This window comes from Sorex fumeus, unplaced genomic scaffold (genome assembly GCF_029834395.1).
Source record: "Sorex fumeus unplaced genomic scaffold, SorFum_2.1 ptg000047l, whole genome shotgun sequence".
Classification (NCBI taxonomy): Eukaryota; Metazoa; Chordata; class Mammalia; order Eulipotyphla; family Soricidae; genus Sorex; species Sorex fumeus.
The window spans coordinates 34,836,470-34,854,282 of NW_026606104.1; the positions used below are offsets into that span (position 1 = coordinate 34,836,470).

General features: G+C 54.5%; 1 protein-coding gene across 1 annotated transcript in view; it reads left to right on the forward strand.

Moving 5' to 3' along the window:
- Nucleotides 1-17,813, forward strand: part of PADI4 (peptidyl arginine deiminase 4) — a 40,347-nt gene that overhangs the window by 16,385 nt on the left and 6,149 nt on the right. The window contains exons 3-13 of the mRNA XM_056123597.1: nt 649-715; nt 2,831-2,898; nt 4,042-4,159; nt 5,759-5,884; nt 6,366-6,547; nt 6,638-6,741; nt 8,123-8,234; nt 10,254-10,358; nt 15,030-15,184; nt 16,531-16,672; nt 16,858-16,957. Coding sequence (XP_055979572.1) covers nt 649-715; nt 2,831-2,898; nt 4,042-4,159; nt 5,759-5,884; nt 6,366-6,547; nt 6,638-6,741; nt 8,123-8,234; nt 10,254-10,358; nt 15,030-15,184; nt 16,531-16,672; nt 16,858-16,957 — 1,279 coding nt within the window. The remainder of the gene's footprint in view (nt 1-648; nt 716-2,830; nt 2,899-4,041; nt 4,160-5,758; nt 5,885-6,365; nt 6,548-6,637; nt 6,742-8,122; nt 8,235-10,253; nt 10,359-15,029; nt 15,185-16,530; nt 16,673-16,857; nt 16,958-17,813) is intronic.

Genomic DNA, 17,813 nt, shown 5'->3' on the forward strand with positions numbered 1-17,813 from the left:
ATCTAGGCAGTATCCTGGGAGCAGGGCCACCACGCAGGAGGCTGCTGTCACGATGCAGACTCCTGTGACATCCCCTGCATCCTTCCTGTCTATCCAGCTGGCCTCAACATCTTGATTGGCTCATCATCCTAACGCTCCGCCCCTGCTGGCCAGTATGAGCCAATCAGACTCTCATCCTGGAGCGCTGAGCCCCGCCTGAGCTGGGTTTACTTAATCTCAGCAGCATCTACCCTGAAGATTCCCACCTGTCCAAAGCTCCGCCCCAGGTGCGCTCAGAGCTGCCATGGTCTCCTCTGTCCCTTCTGCTTGCCAGGGTCAGATTCTGTGCCTTATAATCCCCCAGTTCGCCCCTCCACGCCTCTTCCCCCGAGCCCAGAGCCGCAGAACGCCTGCTTCCCTTCCAAGATCTAACTCCAAGTGGACCTCCGACCCCCTCCTGGTGGAGCGCGCCCCTCCTGACCCTCCCGAGGATGCCCTTCTCTGCTCCCTGAACACTGGGATGCCAAGTTATCCAATCCCTGGAGCTGGGATGCTTCTCGCAGGCTGGGACCACTTCCAGCCCAAACTCATCTTGCTGCACACTGCTAGGGCCATCTAAGTGTTTGCTGAATGAGTAAAAGTCAATGGTACTTCGTTGCTGTCTCGTAGATTCGGGTTTCATACTACAGACCCAGGACAGCCCCAGTCCACGCCCTGCTCTACGTCACTGGGGTCGGTAAGTAATGAGTAACGACCCCCATCACGTACACCCCCGCAAGGCATCTCTCCAGCGCAGCTGCACCCAGGAGCTTCCAGGAGGCTGAGCAGAGAAACAGGTCTGCGTCTCTCCAGCCAAACATCTGGGAGTCCCTAAATAACACACACACACACACACACACACACACACACACACACACACACACACACACACACACCCGGCAGCCAGCGAGCCGCAAAGTAATGCGCCTGCGGAGAGAAGGCACTGCCGAGGAACTGCAATTACCTTCGCGTTTTATTTCTTAACTTGGGAAGTCATACGTGGCTTTTCAATATATGAGCCTCTTTATCTTTTTGACACTGCAAACATTTATAAGAAAAATGGCACGATGCTGTCATATATAATAACATGCACCAGTGTTCCTCAAATTGTATTATTTACATCCAATCTTCACTTTTTTTTTTGCCATGCCAACCATCTATTTCTGTTTCAGATTCTTTTAATAAAGGGCATTTGGGACTAGGGAGATAGCTCAAAGGACTCGAGGGCGTAATTTGTATGTGGGTTCAATCCCCAGCACCACATGGTCCCCAAGCACTGTCAGGTGTGGCCCAGAAACAATAAATAAACAAAGTACATTTTAGCTTATCCTTATCTTGATCAAAAATATTATACTATTACTTAAATATACATTCAGTGTATTAACAGTATGTGAAGTCTTTGAGTTTCATGTCAAAATGTATACTTATTTTGCTAATATACATTTAAATATTACTACTGTCACTGTCACTGTCCTCCCGTTGTTCATCGATTTGCTCAAGCGGGCCCAGTAACGTCTCCATTGGAGATTTTGTTGTTACTGTATTTGGCATATTGAATACGTCACAGGTAGCTTGCCAGGCTTTGCCATGCGTGCGAGATACTCTCGGTAGCTTGCCGAGCTCTCCGAGAGGGGCAGAGGAATCGAACTCGGGTCGGCCATATTGGCTGTGTGCAAGGCAAACGCCCTACCCGCTGTGCTATTGCTCTAGCCCAAATATTGCTACAACTAATCATAACACAACTACCCAGCCAAGCCTTTATCTTACCGCAGTTCACTGATATTGACTCTGCCATGATCCTATTTTATTTTTAAATTATTATTCTTTTGTTCCCTTTAGATTTGGGGCCCATACCTGGTAGTACTCAGGGTTCGCTCCTGGCTCTGCACTCAGGAATTACTCTTGGAGGGCTTGAGGGACCTTATGGGATACCTGGGATCGAACCCTGATTGGCCACATGCAAAACAAGCGCCCTACCTACTGCACGACCTCTGAAACCCCCCAAATTATTGCTCTCTTTTGGGCTTGGGGGCCGTATGTGGTGCCAGGAATTGAATCTGGGCCTTCTGCAATCAAAACGTGCACTCAGCTCATTGAACTATCTCTCCAGCCTTGGTACCCCCTTTTGACAGAAGAGAGAGGTAGGGAACCAGTGGTTAGCAGATGTACACAAGGTTGTGTGATGAAGTTAGCAGGGGAACTGGGTAGTCCAGGCCATCAAGACTGCCTGTGCGGCCCCGGGCACACACAGATGCCTGCTACACCTGAGACCACACACCTAAGAGATCCTCAGCTTTCTATTTCTCACACTGCAGGTACAGGCCTGGGTCCCTGGCTTGACACAGTGGTTATGAAGCAGTCTGAGGAGAAAGACAAGGCTTAGAGGCACACACTCTCTCAGCCTTGCCTCGGGAAGCAAACGCATATCCCGGTACAATCTCAGCCCTGCAGTGAAGAGCTGGATGCAGCCAGCGCTGTCCCACCCCCAGGCTCTCTGAGGCTGGACTTGGGGCCAGAGACCCCCCCAGGGGTCCTTGCAGGAACTTCACTGCAAAGTCCCACTGAGGTAGCTGAGAGTTCCTCCTGATCTCCCCAAGAGGGGAGCAGGCCTGACCTGCAGTGTCTGGCTCACATCACAGGGTGATCACAACAGGGTGGCCGCTCCGCTGTGGCCGAGCCTGTCTTCTCTGAAAGAGGGGAGAGAATCCTGGGTAAAGAGGGCCCCTGGACAAGGGCTGTCCTGTGGGGCCAGGCTGAGTGTGGCCACCCTGGACCCTCTCCAACCTGCTCATCCTACTCTGTACGATTTCAGAAATCTCCTTGATCGCTGACATCACTCGCACCGGTAAAGTGAAGCCCACGACAATCAGGAAAGACCAGGTAGGGCTCAACCAGGACTGGTACTTGCGCCAAAAGTAACTCTCTTGGGTACTTCGGTCGCCCCCTGGTGGTATCTGGGTTAATAGTCATCTGCCTACACACACACACACACACACACACACACACACACCCATTTAGCATCAAAGGGGCAATTTAGGAAGAACAAGAAAAGGAAGAAAATTTAAATAACCACAATCATTTCGATTTACATATTTCCCCTTTCTTTTTGACAAATTGGATTTTCACCGATTGCGGGTTCAGAGAATGTGAGGTCTAACAAACTGGAAACAAATTCACTGCTGGGAAAATTTGCAGGCAGTCAACCAGGATGTAATTCACATTTACTTTCCACGTGTGAGCCCTGCGAGAGATTTCCACAGTGCAGGAGGGATGACAAAGGAAGGAAGGAACGACTCTGAGCAGAGAGGGAGCCAGTAGGGACAAGCTGAAACTCCAGAGGTGTGGGCTTGCAGAGGTGGGGTGCCCACTGATCGGTCTCGTTGCCTGGGGTCCAAGGACAAATCTCAGGGTGTCCTGAACCCCCACAGCTGCTGGAACAATTTGTGCTGCTAAAAGAGATGGAGGGGGGGTGGATGGCACATACCGGAAGTGAGGACAGAATGGCAATGCAGGGAGTGAAGCCGTTGGCAGGCCCGCCCCAAGAGTAGTCTCCCCCCCACCCCCAGTTCCAGGGCAAGTCTCCTGCCAACAGTCGGGCGTCACTACTGCCTCTGTGGAGGGGCTCCATCTGCCGTCGCAGTGCTGGCTGCTAAGAATAGCCCACACTCTGGAGAACCAGTTCACGGAGGGTCCACACAAGAGGAACAATTGAGATTAGAATCTTCACAAATATTTAGCTGCCTTCGCTTTGCCAATCTGACAGTTTTTCCAAGCTGTTAGCACCAGTTGTGTTTTCCTGGGCTCCTGCTTTGAAGCGTGGGCATTGCATTTTTGCTGAATTTGTTCATGGCTTGGGGCAGGCGGTGCCGACAAAAATCTCTTGGGACCCAAGGATGGCCCAGTATGCGAACAAGCTGGGAAAACTGGGTAAAACTGGCAGCAGGCCAGGGAGAAGTGACTGTGCTTCCCAAAAGGCTGGGGGTGAAGATGGGGCCTGCACCCATTCCTGCTGGGCATCCACAGGGCACCTGGACCTGGGGTCCTCGCGGGCAAGGCGCCATCCTACTAGTGAACTGTGACAGAGACAGTCCTAAGTGCACCACCACGGACAGCGAGGATGACCAAGTGCTCAGCAGCAAAGGTAAAGCTCCCAAGAGCTTGTGAGCAGGGTCCTAGCTTCCTCTTAGGGCTGATTTCAGACGACCTGAGCCCAAGAGCCCCCCCCCACAAAAAAAAAAACCTGGGGTTCTTGGAGGCATGCCTTTGTTTCTGTCCACAGAGCAAGGAGTAGACCAGTGCTGAAAGGTCAAGTGGTATTCCAGGGTCACACAATGGTCAGAGGAAAAAATGAGACCCCAGTGACCTCTTCCTGCCCCGTTTCCTTCCCCTGACCTACTTCACCCCAAACTTTATATTAGTCAAACCTGGGATCCAAAATCCTTCCCAGTCAAAGCATGACTATTGGCGGGGAGAGAACTTAAAGCACTAGAGCGACTTCTTGCTTACAGGAATCCCGGGTTGGAACCCTGGATCTGTGTGGTCCTCTGAGCAGCAAGGGGCATCACACAGACACATAAATAAATAGAGAGGTAAACAAAAAGTCTTACTACGGCTCCAAATTCTCACCCAATCAGCCCAGATTCTGTGCCTTATGCTGAGCCTGGCTCTGACCACTCTGAATTTTCTCTCATTTTCCCCTTCCACACAAGGCTCAAGGTATATATGATTCTCGCCCACAATTCAAAGATGGGGAAGTTGAGGAAATTTGCTCGAGGTTGCACAGGTAGAAAGTCACAGACTCAGGTCTTGAACCTGGTTTTTCCGGCAGCAGGATAGGGCTTGGCGCACAGTAGGGATAGGTGTTGTAGAGCATCATTGGCACACCTACGAGGGACATCTAGGATGCAGGGAAGTGGGTCATTTGCAAAGGTGAGGCCAGCCAGCCAGGCCTAGGTAGTGGTCACCAGGAGAACAGCTGAGAGAGCTTAGAAGCTGGTGCATTTTGAAGTTGTTGCAGCTGGCCTGGCAGGAAACAGTCTCTGCAGAGCCAGACCCACACTTCGGTTCCAACTGGGCAGTTCCCTGGGGCCCTCCCAGGCCATGTGCCGTCCTAGCACTTTGCACAGTCTCACTCTTCCTGCAAACACCACCCACAGTCATGCTTCCTGCTGAGAGCTGAAATGACTCCGTAGCTCACCCAGACCCAGGGCTCCAACCCCATCCCACTCTATTGCCAAGCCCTGACAACTGTCCCACCCTGGCAATGGTCCATCTGAGATGATTACCCACCCAGATGACTAACTGGTCCTCGGCGACTGTCCATTCATGATGATTGTCCAGTCTTGTCTTGGCTGACCATTATTCAAGGTGGTCATAAAGTCCACTTCAGCTAGGGTATGGGGCAGAAGTCCTTGCACTCATTCCATGGACAATTCATTGTCCATTGTCTATCATATGCTTGGCATCATTCCAGAAGCTTCCAGATCTTCTAGGTCCTTGGAGCTAGGGACAGGGCAGCAAACAAAATAAACAGGCTCCCAGCATTGCCCACTGTACCTCCTCAGCTCATTCTAGTGGTCTAAGACCAAAAACGCCATTAGTTTTAATGCCAAAAGGAATATCATGTCAAGACTAGGAAGAAGATAAAAGCAGAAGAGCCAATAAAAGTAAAAACCTAGCAGTAAAGGGTTATGTGAGGGCAGGCGGGGGGGGCAGAGGGTCTCAGGGGCTCCTCTCCCAGACCTTCAGGACATGTCCCTGGTGACCCTGCGCACGAACACGCCCAGAGACTTCTTCAGCAGCCATCAGCTGGTGCTCCACGTGGCCACATCGGACATGGACAAAGTCAGGGTGTTCCATGACAACCGTGAGTCACCCTGGGCTGCCCACTTGGGGCCCCTCCCTTCACACTGCCCCTCTCCCCCCTCCACAGACCCCCAGTCAGGGGATAACTCCCGAATGCTCCTTCTGTGCTAGGTTCAGGAGGCAAGAGTGGACGCGGCAGTAAGGTGGACCCGATTCTTGCTGCTGACTTCTAGGACAGGCCAAATGCTGCCAACAAGGCCAGGTCTGGGCGGGAGAGCTAGGTCAAAGGTGGAGCAGACAGGGGCCCCAGGCTAATTCCTAGAATCACATGTTCCCCGGAGCACTGGTAAGAGTGACCCTGAGCACTGAGCTGGGTGGGGCCCCTAACACCACCGAGTACGGCCCCAAACCCAGAGATTAAACAAAGGAAAGGTAGCATCTGGAGCTGGTGAGCACCGAGAAGGAAAGAAATCTCTCTTCCAAGGACAGCCTGGGGACCCCCGGAGACAGAGACTCAGGCCTGTCCTGCCCGCTCTCCGCAGGGGGCAAACAGAAGCGGTCCAGGCTCAAGACAGTGCTGGGCCCTGGGCAGCCGGCCCATGTCCTGGACCTCCCAGGGGGTCGGCACAGCACAGACTTCTACGTGGAGGGCCTGGCATTCCCAGACGCCCACTTCCCAGGACTTGTCTCCCTCAGCATCTCTCTGCTGGATGCATCCAAGCCGGTAGGTGGACATGAGGGCCAGTGGGGACTGGCAGGAGTCGGAGAGTGGCTGGACCCTCATGCGGTGACAACCCCTCCCCCACCCCTGCAGGACCTCCCCAAAGCCCCACTCTTCCAAGAGAGCGTGCTCTTCCGCGTTGCCCCCTGGATCATGACCCCCAATACTCAGCCCCCGCAAGAGGTGTATGTGTGCAGGTGAGAAGCCCATGGATCCTGCAGTCCTGGTTGGGGGGTGGGGAGGGGGGTAACAGACTCACCAGCATAGAGCCCTTTTCTTGCTGAGGGCTTGGTGGCTGATTTGGGACCCTAAATTAGGGGTGGAATGGTGGGGTGACTGCAATCCTGCCCCAAGGTAGCCAGTGCTTTGCCTCCTGAGCCTGCCACCTTTGCTCTATCTGGGCCATCCTCAGCCCCCAAGCTGCCAGTGTTGCTCAGGGTTGACCTTCTGCCCCAGAATTCTGGATGCCCACATCCCACCCACCCCCCCACGGCTGAAAGTGCATGTTCTGGGCTGAGGAGATAGATGCTTCAGGGGCTGTAAGACCTGCCTTACATGTAGGAGCCTTGGGTTACCCCCACACACATACTCTGCCCTGGGTAAGCCCCAGATGTGGCCCATAACAGCCAAAATTAAATAAATAAATAAATAAAATTCATGGACCAGAGAGAAAGTACAAAGGTCAAGGTGTTTGCCTAGCATGTGACTGTGATGCTGCCCTGGTTTGAATCCAGACACCACAAATGGTTCCCCCCAAAACCAGCCCGGGGACTTGGCCCCTGAGCACTGCAAAGTATGACCCAAAAACTAAAATAATAATAATAATAATGATAATTTTAATAAATAAAATACACCTACCTGGCCAACCTGAACTTCTGGTGTTATCTCAGGATGGGTCCACCTGCATTTTATTTTATTTACTTATTCATTTATTGCTTTTTGGGTCACACCCAGCGATGCTTAGGGCTTACTCCTGGCTCTGTTTGTTACTCCTGGCTCTGCACTCAGGAATTACTACTGGAGGTGCTGGGGGGATCATATGGGATCCCGGGGATCGAACCTGGGTCGGCTGCGTGCAAAGAAAATGCCCTACCCGCTGCACTATCGCTCTGGCCCCCACCTGCATTTTAATAAGCTGCTGGGGGGCACCATCCTTCCGCTGTCTGAGACCCTCACTTGAGTATGTTGAGGTCTCTCTTTTTCTCATGGATAAGGAACTTGCCTTGCCAACCTGGATGTTGGTGTCCAACCCGGGTTTGATCCCCGGCACCCCATATGGTCCCACAAGCCCACCAGGAATGATCCTTGAGCACAGAGCAGAGTAAGTCCTAAGCACTGCTGGGTGTGGCCCCCATACAGAAGAGCTGACCATCACTGTGAGTGTGTCCAGGCGTGGATGCCAGAGCTGACCCCAGCTGCAGTGAGCTCCCCCCTCACTCCCCCATCTGAGTCCTCCTCCTTGAAAGGGTGCTCCCACCAGTCCTGCTGCACTTAGAGGTGGGCAGGGGTGTGGCAGGCCCTGCCCAGGCGTTGGACACTGAGTCTAGAGCACTAAGCAGCTTCTCCGGCTCGTTCCAGCACACACGAGAACAAAGACTTCCTGAAGTCACTGGAGAAGCTGGCCAAGAAGGCACAGTGCAAGCTGACCGTGTGCCCCAGGGAGCAGAGCATGGAGGACCGGTGGATGCAGGTACCCTGCGGCACACAGCCAGGGCTGGGGCGGGAGATACCCGGGGCTCCACCTGGCCAGGGTCAGGAGTTCAGAGCCCCCGAGAGTCCTTAGAGGTGGGGTCCCAGCAAATAGTTCACTTGGCATGGTGCTGCCGGCCCCTCCAGCCACCATGAGGAGAGCCCCCTTCCTGCTATGCATCCTCTCCCGTGACCCCAGAGAGCAGTAATGCAGAGCTCCTGGTGCAGCTCAGCCAGCTCTCCTGTGCCCGTTCCTCTAAGCTCTCTCCAGACGCAGCCAAAAAGTTGGAAAGGTCCAGCACTTTCCAGCACTTTCCAGGGATCCTAGGTTCACACACACACACACCTGGCTGCCCCTCCCTCCCCACCACTCTGTGTGGCACCAGCCTTTCAAGGCTCCGGGCGCCCCACCTCCCCGTTCAATATCTGTGCCGACTCCCCATCATGCCGGAAGCTGCCCAGGCAGAGACCACTCAGCACCCGGTATTGGGCAGTGCCAGGGGCTCTGGCTGGCCTAAACCTGAACTGTGCCGGGACTTGGACCCCTCTGCTCCCACCTCCATACCTTTGCCCACATCTCCTCCCCCCTGTCACTGCCCTCCCAGCCCCCATCCCTACTCCTCTCTGAACGCCCCCTCCACTATCCTTCAGTGGGATTTACCCTTTCTATTTTTGTTTTTGGGCCACACCTGGTGATGCTCAGAAATTACTCCTGGCGGTGCTCGGGAGACCATATGGGATGCTGGGATTGAACCCAGGTCGGGGGTGTGCAAGGCAAGCGCCCTCCCCGCTGTGCTATCCCTGTGGGCCTGGATTTACCTGTCTTCTGAACTCACACATAGCAGCCTGTGTTAAATCGAATTGAACCATCTGAAATTGCTGCTATGCCTCCATCTTCTTTTTCGTAATCTTTTATTTTGGTATTTGGGGGGTCACACCCCACGGTGGTAGGAGGCTACACTGCATGAGGAGAGGCCATTCACCTGGAGGTGTTCAGAGAGCCGGACACCAGGGACCGACTCCGGGACTCTTTCTGAGCCATCGTTCCAGCCCCAGTCCACCATCTCTAACCTATAAGAATGGTCATTTTGGGCCCAGAGCGATAGTACAATGGGTAGGGCATTTGCCTTGCACGTGGCTGACCCGGGTTTGATCCCCAGCATCCCATATAGTCCCCCAAGCACCGCCAGGAGTCACTCCTGAGTGCAGAGCCAGGAGGAACCCCTGAGCATCGCCGGGTATGACCCAAAAAGCAAGAAAAATAAAAGGTCATTTCATGTGGTTCAGACTAAAGGTGATTCGTGTCCAGTGTCACGTGTCACTATAGACTCCAAGCCACCTGGCTCTTTTCTGAGCCCTCTTGCATTCCATGGTCAGGAGCCTTACCTGAGCCATCAGGGAGGGGCTACTCAGAGCCGCTCACTCCTACCCACAGGATCTCAACTTCCATTTCTCCCCACGAAGCTGTCTCTGCCCCATCCTGGCCACATAGGGCCCCTCCTCTGTGTCCATCACCTCCCTCATCCCATGCAACTCCCGCCCCCAGCCCCCACCACGTCCCCTTGCAGACAGGTCAGCCTGGATCCTGTTTGTGCAAATCCACACCATAAGTTCCAGTCTCTTGGAACCACTTCCTCCGATGGGGCTAAATATCCTTCATGAGGGCCGGAGGGAGAGTACAGCCTTGCACACGGCCGACCCAGCACCACATCTAGTCTCCCGAGACTTGCACTCTCTCCCTGAATGAGAGATAGAGAGTCCGGCTCTCTGAATGACTCCAGGTGAATGCCCCTCCTCATGCAGAGTAGCCTCCTAGCACCGTGGGGTGTGACCCCCCAAAATACCAAAATAAAAGATCACGAAAAAGAAGACGGAAGTATAGCAGAGTCAGCCCTGACCACCGCCTCTGCCCTTGACTGCATGGGGTGAGAGCGGAGATGGCTCCGGCCCCTTCCGGCTGCTGGCTGCAGAACAGAGTCCCCCCAGCCTGCAAGCACCTTCCTCCCGCTTTCCTCTACAGGATGAGATGGAAATCGGCTACATCCAGGCCCCGCACCAAACGCTGCCCGTGGTCTTCGACTCCCCGAGGAACCGGGGCCTGAAGGAGTTCCCAAAACTCGTGATGGTACAGTATGCTGGAGGTTTGGGGTGGAGATGGCTACACCAGCCTCTGAAGCTCTGGCCTGAAGTTTTCTCCCCCACATCATTGGACAGGACACCCCCAGTTTCTGCAGGTGCAATTCCACTAAAGCAGCCCTCTGGCGGCGGGGGTGGGGGGGCATGCCATTCTTGCTTTAACCGTGATCCTATATGGCTCTGCCTTCCCCGAAGCCCTCTCTGGCCGTGGACTCACCCCATTCTCCATCCCGCCCAGGCGGTGCCCTCTGTCCACCCAACACATTCTCGCAGTGAGATAAGAGTGAGGTGAACACTGCAGTCTTTCCCGGGTCTAGCCAGAGGCTCTGTCTCCCCAGGTGGGCTCAGCCCCACGTGGTACAGGGCAGAAGGCTCCATCTGGGACATAGTCACTTCTATGTGACTTCTGAATCAGTGAGGGCCTTTGTGAATTGTGACTTTATCAGCCAGTCTCGAGGATTGGGAGGTCGGATGATGTTTTGCTGAGTCGGGCTTGACTTGTCTGTCCGGACTTGGAAGTCATCATCACAGTGACTTTTCTCAGCCAGACGCACTGTGCTCTTATCACAGCGGCACTGAGTATTTTCTAGGCACTGACTCGTTTCACTGAACCACCTTCCATGTAGCTGCTTCCCCAAGGCCCCAGGAAAGGAGAGCAGGGATGTCGAAGGTCAGTCCGGGTCTGTCTGGGTCCCAGAACACAATCTTAGCCATCACCCATTTCCTGCGGGCCCGGAAGGACTCCAGGTCTGCACCCGCAACTCAGGAGCCAAGGGCAGGAATAGTGGTCTTGGGGCAGAAGCTGGTGCGGGACCCACAGGCCGTGGGAGAGATAAGGTGACGGCCACAGGGCAGAGTGAGGTGATGGTCGATGAAGGCAGAACATGCAGGATTTCCTGAGCACGGAGCTGAGAGGAACAAGCCAAAGGTGACATCAGACTTTGGTCGTGGGTGAATGGAGATGGGGGGGATGAGCCGGGGATGGGAAGGGGTCAGTGGTTCTGTGTATGACAAGTGCGAGCTACTAAGTCACTCTCCCTGGGGGGGGGGGGGGGGTGGGGATTGGAAGAGCTGCGGGCACTTGTCTGGAGGGCAGGAGAGAAGCGCAGAGAGGACATCATGGCGAGTGCTCCATATCTGTGGGGTCAGCTTCCTCTGATCCTGCCAGTCACTAGGGGAAATTCGTACTCAGTGTTCAGGCCTAGATGGTCACATCTGTACTGAGTACGAGGGACTTTCTCTCCTTGTCCTTACTCCCAAAACAAAACAGGATGACAGCCTCGAGAGCACGCCCAGTGCTCCAACAACCTAGAGATGGTTCGAAGTATAGGGGGATATGAGTAAATGACAGGCAGACACCATGCTATTTTGTATGAGGGAATCAAATTTCTGTGAACTTTGCTATTGGTGGGGCCTGGAAGCACACCCCTCAGGGATACTAAGGGGCACCTGCAAATGAACCTGAAAGGCAGAACCAGAGAGAGCCCACCCATGGATGGGAAGAGTGGAGACGTGAGAACACCGGGGACAGGCCAGCTCCCTGCCTGGTGACAGGTGACAGGGTACCCCCCCCAAGCCCTCCTACTGTGTCACAAAGGCTGTCACTGTCACTGTCCTCCTGTTGTTCATCGATTTGCTCGAGTGGGCCCAGTAACGTCTCCATTTTTGAGACTTCTTGTTACTGTGTTTGGCATTTTGAATACATCACAGGGAGCTTGCCAGGCTTTGCCACGCGGTTGAGATACTCTCGGTAGCTTGCTGGGCTCTCTGAGAGGGGCGGAAGAATTGAACCCAGTTCGGCCGGGCTGGCTGTGCGCAGGTAAACGTCCTACCGCTGTGCTATCGCTCCAGCCCAAAGGCTAGGAGCAGAAAAAAATGCAGAGAATGTAAGTCTTAGGTACCAAGGGTACAAGGATGAGGCTTAGGCAATACCCAGTGGGTTTAGCTGCTTGGTCACTAAGGTGTGGGTAAGAATGATTTCGTGGGTCTATGGGATATCAGGTCCTAGAGAGAGAGCAGTTCAGAAAGGGGGGCTGGGGTTAATGGCTTTGTCGAGTTGGGATCTGCTTCGAGAGTGTTTGGGGAAGGGACAGAGCAATGGTGCAGCCTTGCAAGTGGCCAGCACAGGTTCAATCCCCAACACCCCAGATGGTCCCCCAAGCCCTGCCAGGAGTGATCCCAGAGCACAGCCAGAAATAAGCCCCAAGCACTGCCGGGTATAGCCACAAAAATAAAGTGTTGGGAGAGTGGGAGGCTGTGAATAAGGCACCAGGATCCAGAGTCTCGATTTGCAGGAAACTAGGGAAGTAGACTCAGAGATGGCCCTCCAACATGCCCCGTCCCTTGGAGACTCAAGTGCAGGAGAGACTGCAGATGTGCTTCAGCTGAGCTCATGACGGGGCGCCAGGTGAGCCCTGTGTGAAACTAATGCTCCTTCTGCCTGAGAGCGGGGAGGGGCAGGGCAGGAAAAGGCAGAAAATGGTGGAAGAGGAAGGATGGAGTGATGTGCTTTGAAGGCAGGGCAAGAGGCCACCAGCCAAGATAGCTCAGAAAAAAAAAAAAAAGATCTGAAGCAGCAGAAGGCCAGGAAGAGGCAGAGAGATATCCAATGGGCTGAGCACCTACTTTGCATGCAGGACGTCACAGGTTCAATCCCTAATACCTCAAGATTCCCCAAGTGTGATCACACTACCAGGTGTGATCCAAAACCAAACAACAACAAAAAACCAGGGACTGGGGCTGGAGTGATAGTACAGCAGATAGGGCATTTGCCCTGCTCGTGACTGACCCAGGTTCAATCCCTGGCATCCCTCATGGTCCCCTGAGCACTGTCAGGAGTAACACCTGGGCATCGCTGGGTATGACCCAAAAAGCTAAAATAAGTAAACAGGGACTGGAGAGATAGCACAAAGGCTAAGGCGCTTGCCTTGCATGTGGCCAACTTTGGTTTGTGCCTTACCATTGTACATGATCCCCTTGGCACTGCCAGGGGTGACCCCTGAATATAGAAACAAGCAACAACAACAAAAAATTTTAGACCTGAAAATTGTGTGGGCTGGAGCAATAGCACAGCAGTAGTCGCGTTTGCCTTGCGTGCAGCCAGCCCGGCCGAGCCGGGTTCAATTCCTCCGCCCTTCTTGGAGAGCCCGGCAAGCTACCGAGAGTATCTCACCCACACGGCAAAGCCTGGTAAGCTCCCCGTGATGTATTCAATATGCCAAACACAGTAACAACAAGTCTCACGATGGAGCCTTTACTAGGCCCACTGGAGCAAATCGATGAACAACGGGAGGACAGTGACAGTGAGAGTGAAAATAGTGTACCACTCTGAGCGTATTTTTCTCGCTGAAAAATAAGGACAGAAATGAGACTTGGGGGCCAGAGAGATGGTCTAAAGGGCTAGATCACACACTACACAGGCATGCACGAGCCCTGGGTTCAATCCCTAGTCTCCGGGATTCCCCAAGCTCTGCCAGTAGTAGCTCTCAGGCACCGCTGAATGTAGACAAAACAACAACAACAACAAAAAGATCTCTTGGGGGAAATGGGGAGCTAGCTCAAGTGGGCAAGCATATGCCTGGCATAGAAAGGCTCTGAGTTCAATCCCCGGCATGGCATGATCCCCTGAGCACCACGTGGGAAGCTGTGGCAGCCCCTGGGCACTGCTGGGCCCAAGCTCCAACTGCCAGACCTGTGTCTCCTGCAGAGCTCTCTCTGTGGGGGTCATGATCATGATTAATCCTGTTGTTCGTCGATTGCCTCGAGCAGGCACCAGTAACGTCTCCTTCTTCCTAGCCCTGAGATTTTAAAAGAGCCATATTCAGTGCTCTTTCAGGGTTGGGAGAATGAGACCCATCATTGTTACTGGTATTTGGCATATTGAGTACGACATGGGAAGTTTGCCAGATTCTGCCATGCATGGCAGGATACTTTCGGTAGCCTGCCATGTTCTCCAAAGTAAGAACGAGATAGTAAGATGTCTTGCTATCTTACTTCCGGGAGCTGGGTTTTATAGTCTCTGGGTCTTGGTCGTTGATGAGACCAACCTGACGACAGCGGCAGCTGGTGGGTGTGATGCCTACCTACTGGAAGATGGGGGATCTGTGTGGAGAAGACCCAGTCCCGATCCGAGCAGGCTTGGAGATCTCAGCCCCGGGACCCGCATGCCTGGGGTCCTCTACCAGTTCCTTCATGCATGAGGCTTGTCCACACGTGTGGAGAGTGGTCTCAGCATGGCTGTGGCTGGTTCTGGAGATCTTCAGCTGCTGGGGCTCTGTTCGGGGCGGGGGAGGGGGGCTGGGAGGGAAACTCAACCCGCCTCCCTCCAAGGGACCCTGGTGAGGACAGCCAGGCACGGGGGCAGGAGACTCTGCGGGGGTGGCCCCTACAAAACAAGGTGCATTAACTCTGCTTGGGTGAGAGGTCACGAAGCAGCCACGCACATGAAGGACCAGCCAATACCAGCCCCTTCCTTGCCCCTCTCACCACACACTCGACCCTCATTCCCCTGAAGATAACGGAGCCCGCCCCGAGCCTGCAGCTATCTGGCAGTTCCCAAGCACCTACCGGTAGCCAGGTCATCTTTGAACTCGCCCCCACCTGCTCCTCGACCAGAGAGACAAGTGTCACTAACTCCTGCCACCTGCTTCTCCCATCTCAGGGCCCAGATTTTGGCTACGTGGCTCGGGGACCTCAAAAAGGGAAGACAACTGACCTCGACTCCTTTGGGAACCTGGAAGTGAGCCCTCCAGTCACTGTCGCAGGGAAGCGATACCCCCTGGGCAGGGTTCTCATCGGGAGCAGCCTTTACCCCAGGTGAGGAGCAGACCGGGGAGGGAGGCTGCGGCAGAGTTGGAACCTCTTCCCCCAGCCCAGGAGGGCTCCATCCTCCCCTGTGTGCAGGAAGTGGGAGGGACCCACCAGCCCAGGACAAAGGGTTCAGGAGTACAAAAGACCCAGGTTCAAAGCTCAGCACTGCCACTTCTGCCCTTTCTGTTAGGAACTGTTGGCTGAGCCTCTATTGGGGTGGTGGGTACTTTGTGAGGAGAGAATGACAATGACTGGGACCTTCACAAGACAAATTGCTGCCACTCTTCTAGGCGGGAAACGCACACTGGAAAAAAAGAAACAACCCTCAAAGCTTGCTGAGAACCAGGAGGTAGGGGAGTTGCCAGCCAGGGTAGCCAGGGACAGCCTCTCTGATCCCCTGCTTTGAGCTGAGGCCTGGGGACAAGAAAGAAGGTCTGGTTGTTCTGGGAGTGGCAGTTCCTACCAGATACAGAATCCTGTGCAAAGGCTCGGGGGCTCGGTAAATTTGGGTGCTCAAGAATGGTAGAGCGGGGCTGGAGTGATAGCACAGTGGGTAGGGCGTTTGCCTTGCATGCGGCCAAACTGGGGTTCGATTCCCAGCATCCTATATGGGCCCCTGATCACCGCCATCGCCAGGAGTAATTCCTGAGTGCATGTGCCAGGAGTAACCCCTGTGCATCACCGGGTGTGACCCAAAAAAGCAAAAAAAAAAAAACAACAACGCTAGAGCAACTGAAATAGGGAGCAGAGTATGAGTCTTAAAGGAGCTTGGAGGGGCCAGAGAAAGAATGCAGCATGTCAGGTGCTTGTCTTGCTGACCCAATTCAATTCCTAGCACATATATGGTCTCCCAAGTCCCACCGGAAGTGATCCCTGAGAGCAGAGCCAGGAGCAAGCCCTGAGCACCTCTGGGATGAGGCTCCCAAACCCAAAGATAAGAATAATAATATAAAGTTCAGAGGCAGAGCCAGAAGCAGCAGGAGCCGAGATAGAAAAGGGATCAGCCCCTCAAGGGCAGCTCACCACCGGCCACGACCCAGAAGGGGGGGACCTGGCCCACCCACAGCACAGCATCCCAGCTGAGTGGGCAGGCAGGGCGTGCTGGGGCCAGTTCTGCCTCCAGTCACCTAACTCCGTGCCTGCGTTTCCTCCCGATAAACTGAGATGATGATTCCTAAACTCCTCCAGTCAGTGTTTGCGGATCTGAAGGGCCGGCCGGCCCCTGAATCCCTTCCCTCACCAAAGGAGAAGCTCTTTGCCGAGACCTCAGCCCCTCGGAGACCTCCCGTGCGAGGACAGCTGCCACCCCCCCACCCCACCCCGCCCATAACACTCCCTGTCCTACGTTCTAGCGCCAGGAGCCAGGAGATGCACCAGACCTTGCAGGACTTCCTGGGCGCCCAGCAGGTGCAGCGCCCCGTGAAACTCTACTCCGACTGGCTGTGCGTGGGCCACATCGACGAGTTCCTCAGCTTTGTTCCCGCTCCCGACAAGGTGCGGGCGGGGGCCTCCTCCCTGCGTTCCTGAGCCTCCCTGACGAGCCTGACTCCACACCTCCCTCACCCCTAGGAGTGCCTCGCACCAGCCCCTGCCCTGTCCTTGGGCCACGCTCACCCCACCCCACCCCCCGAAGACCCCTGACCCATATGGATCTCTAACCCCCACGTTTCTGCCTCCAGGGCTTCCGGCTGCTCCTGGCCAGCCCCAGCTCCTGCTACAAGCTATTCCGGGAGCAGATGCTGCAGGGCCACGGGGAGGCCATGCTGCTCCCAGGCAAGAGTAAGTCTCTTCCCCGCACTGGGCTCCTGTGTCTGACCTCACGGGATGTCTGTCTGCCTGATGAAGCTGCACAGCAGCGGGCACCCTCTAAGCATCCACTGCGTGTGCCCAGGGTGCCAGGCTGAGTAGCTCCCAGTCCTAGGGCTCACAGATGGGGAGGTGAGTCAATGAAAAGTGAGGGTGCAGAGGGTTCTGCTGACCAAGCATATACGTTCCCTGCAGGAGGCCTAGGGTTGACCCAGTCCCACAGGGGCAGGACTAGTAGTAAGTCCTGTGAACCACTGATATGCACCCCTGAAAAATAATAATAATAATAATAATAATCACGACCATTCTGTTGTTCGTCGATTGCCTCGAGCAGGCCCCAGTAACATCTCCTTCGTCCTAGCCCAGAGATTCTAACAAGTGCCATATTCAAAGCTCTTTCAGGGTTAGGAGAATGAGACCCATCATTGTTACTGGTATTTGGCATATTAGGTACGCCATGGGAAGTTTGCCAGACTCTGCCGTGTGGGCAGGTTACATTCGGTGGCCTGCCAGGTTGTCCAAATCAAGAATGAGATAATAAGATGTCGCGGCCACATGCTTCCGGGAGTTGGGTTTTATAGTCTCTGGGTCTTGGCTGTTGATGGGATTACACAGCGCCAGGGGGCCAGTTGGTGGGTGTGACCCCCACCTACTGGAAGATGGAGGATCTGGGTGGAGGGTGCTCAGCCCCGATCCGAGCAGGCTTAGAGATCTCAGCCCTGGGACCTGCATGCCTTTGTTCCTCTGCTGGTACCTTCATGGGTATGGAGACTTGTCTCAGTATGGTTGTGGCTGGTTCTGGAGGTCTTCGGCTGCCGGGGCTCTGCTC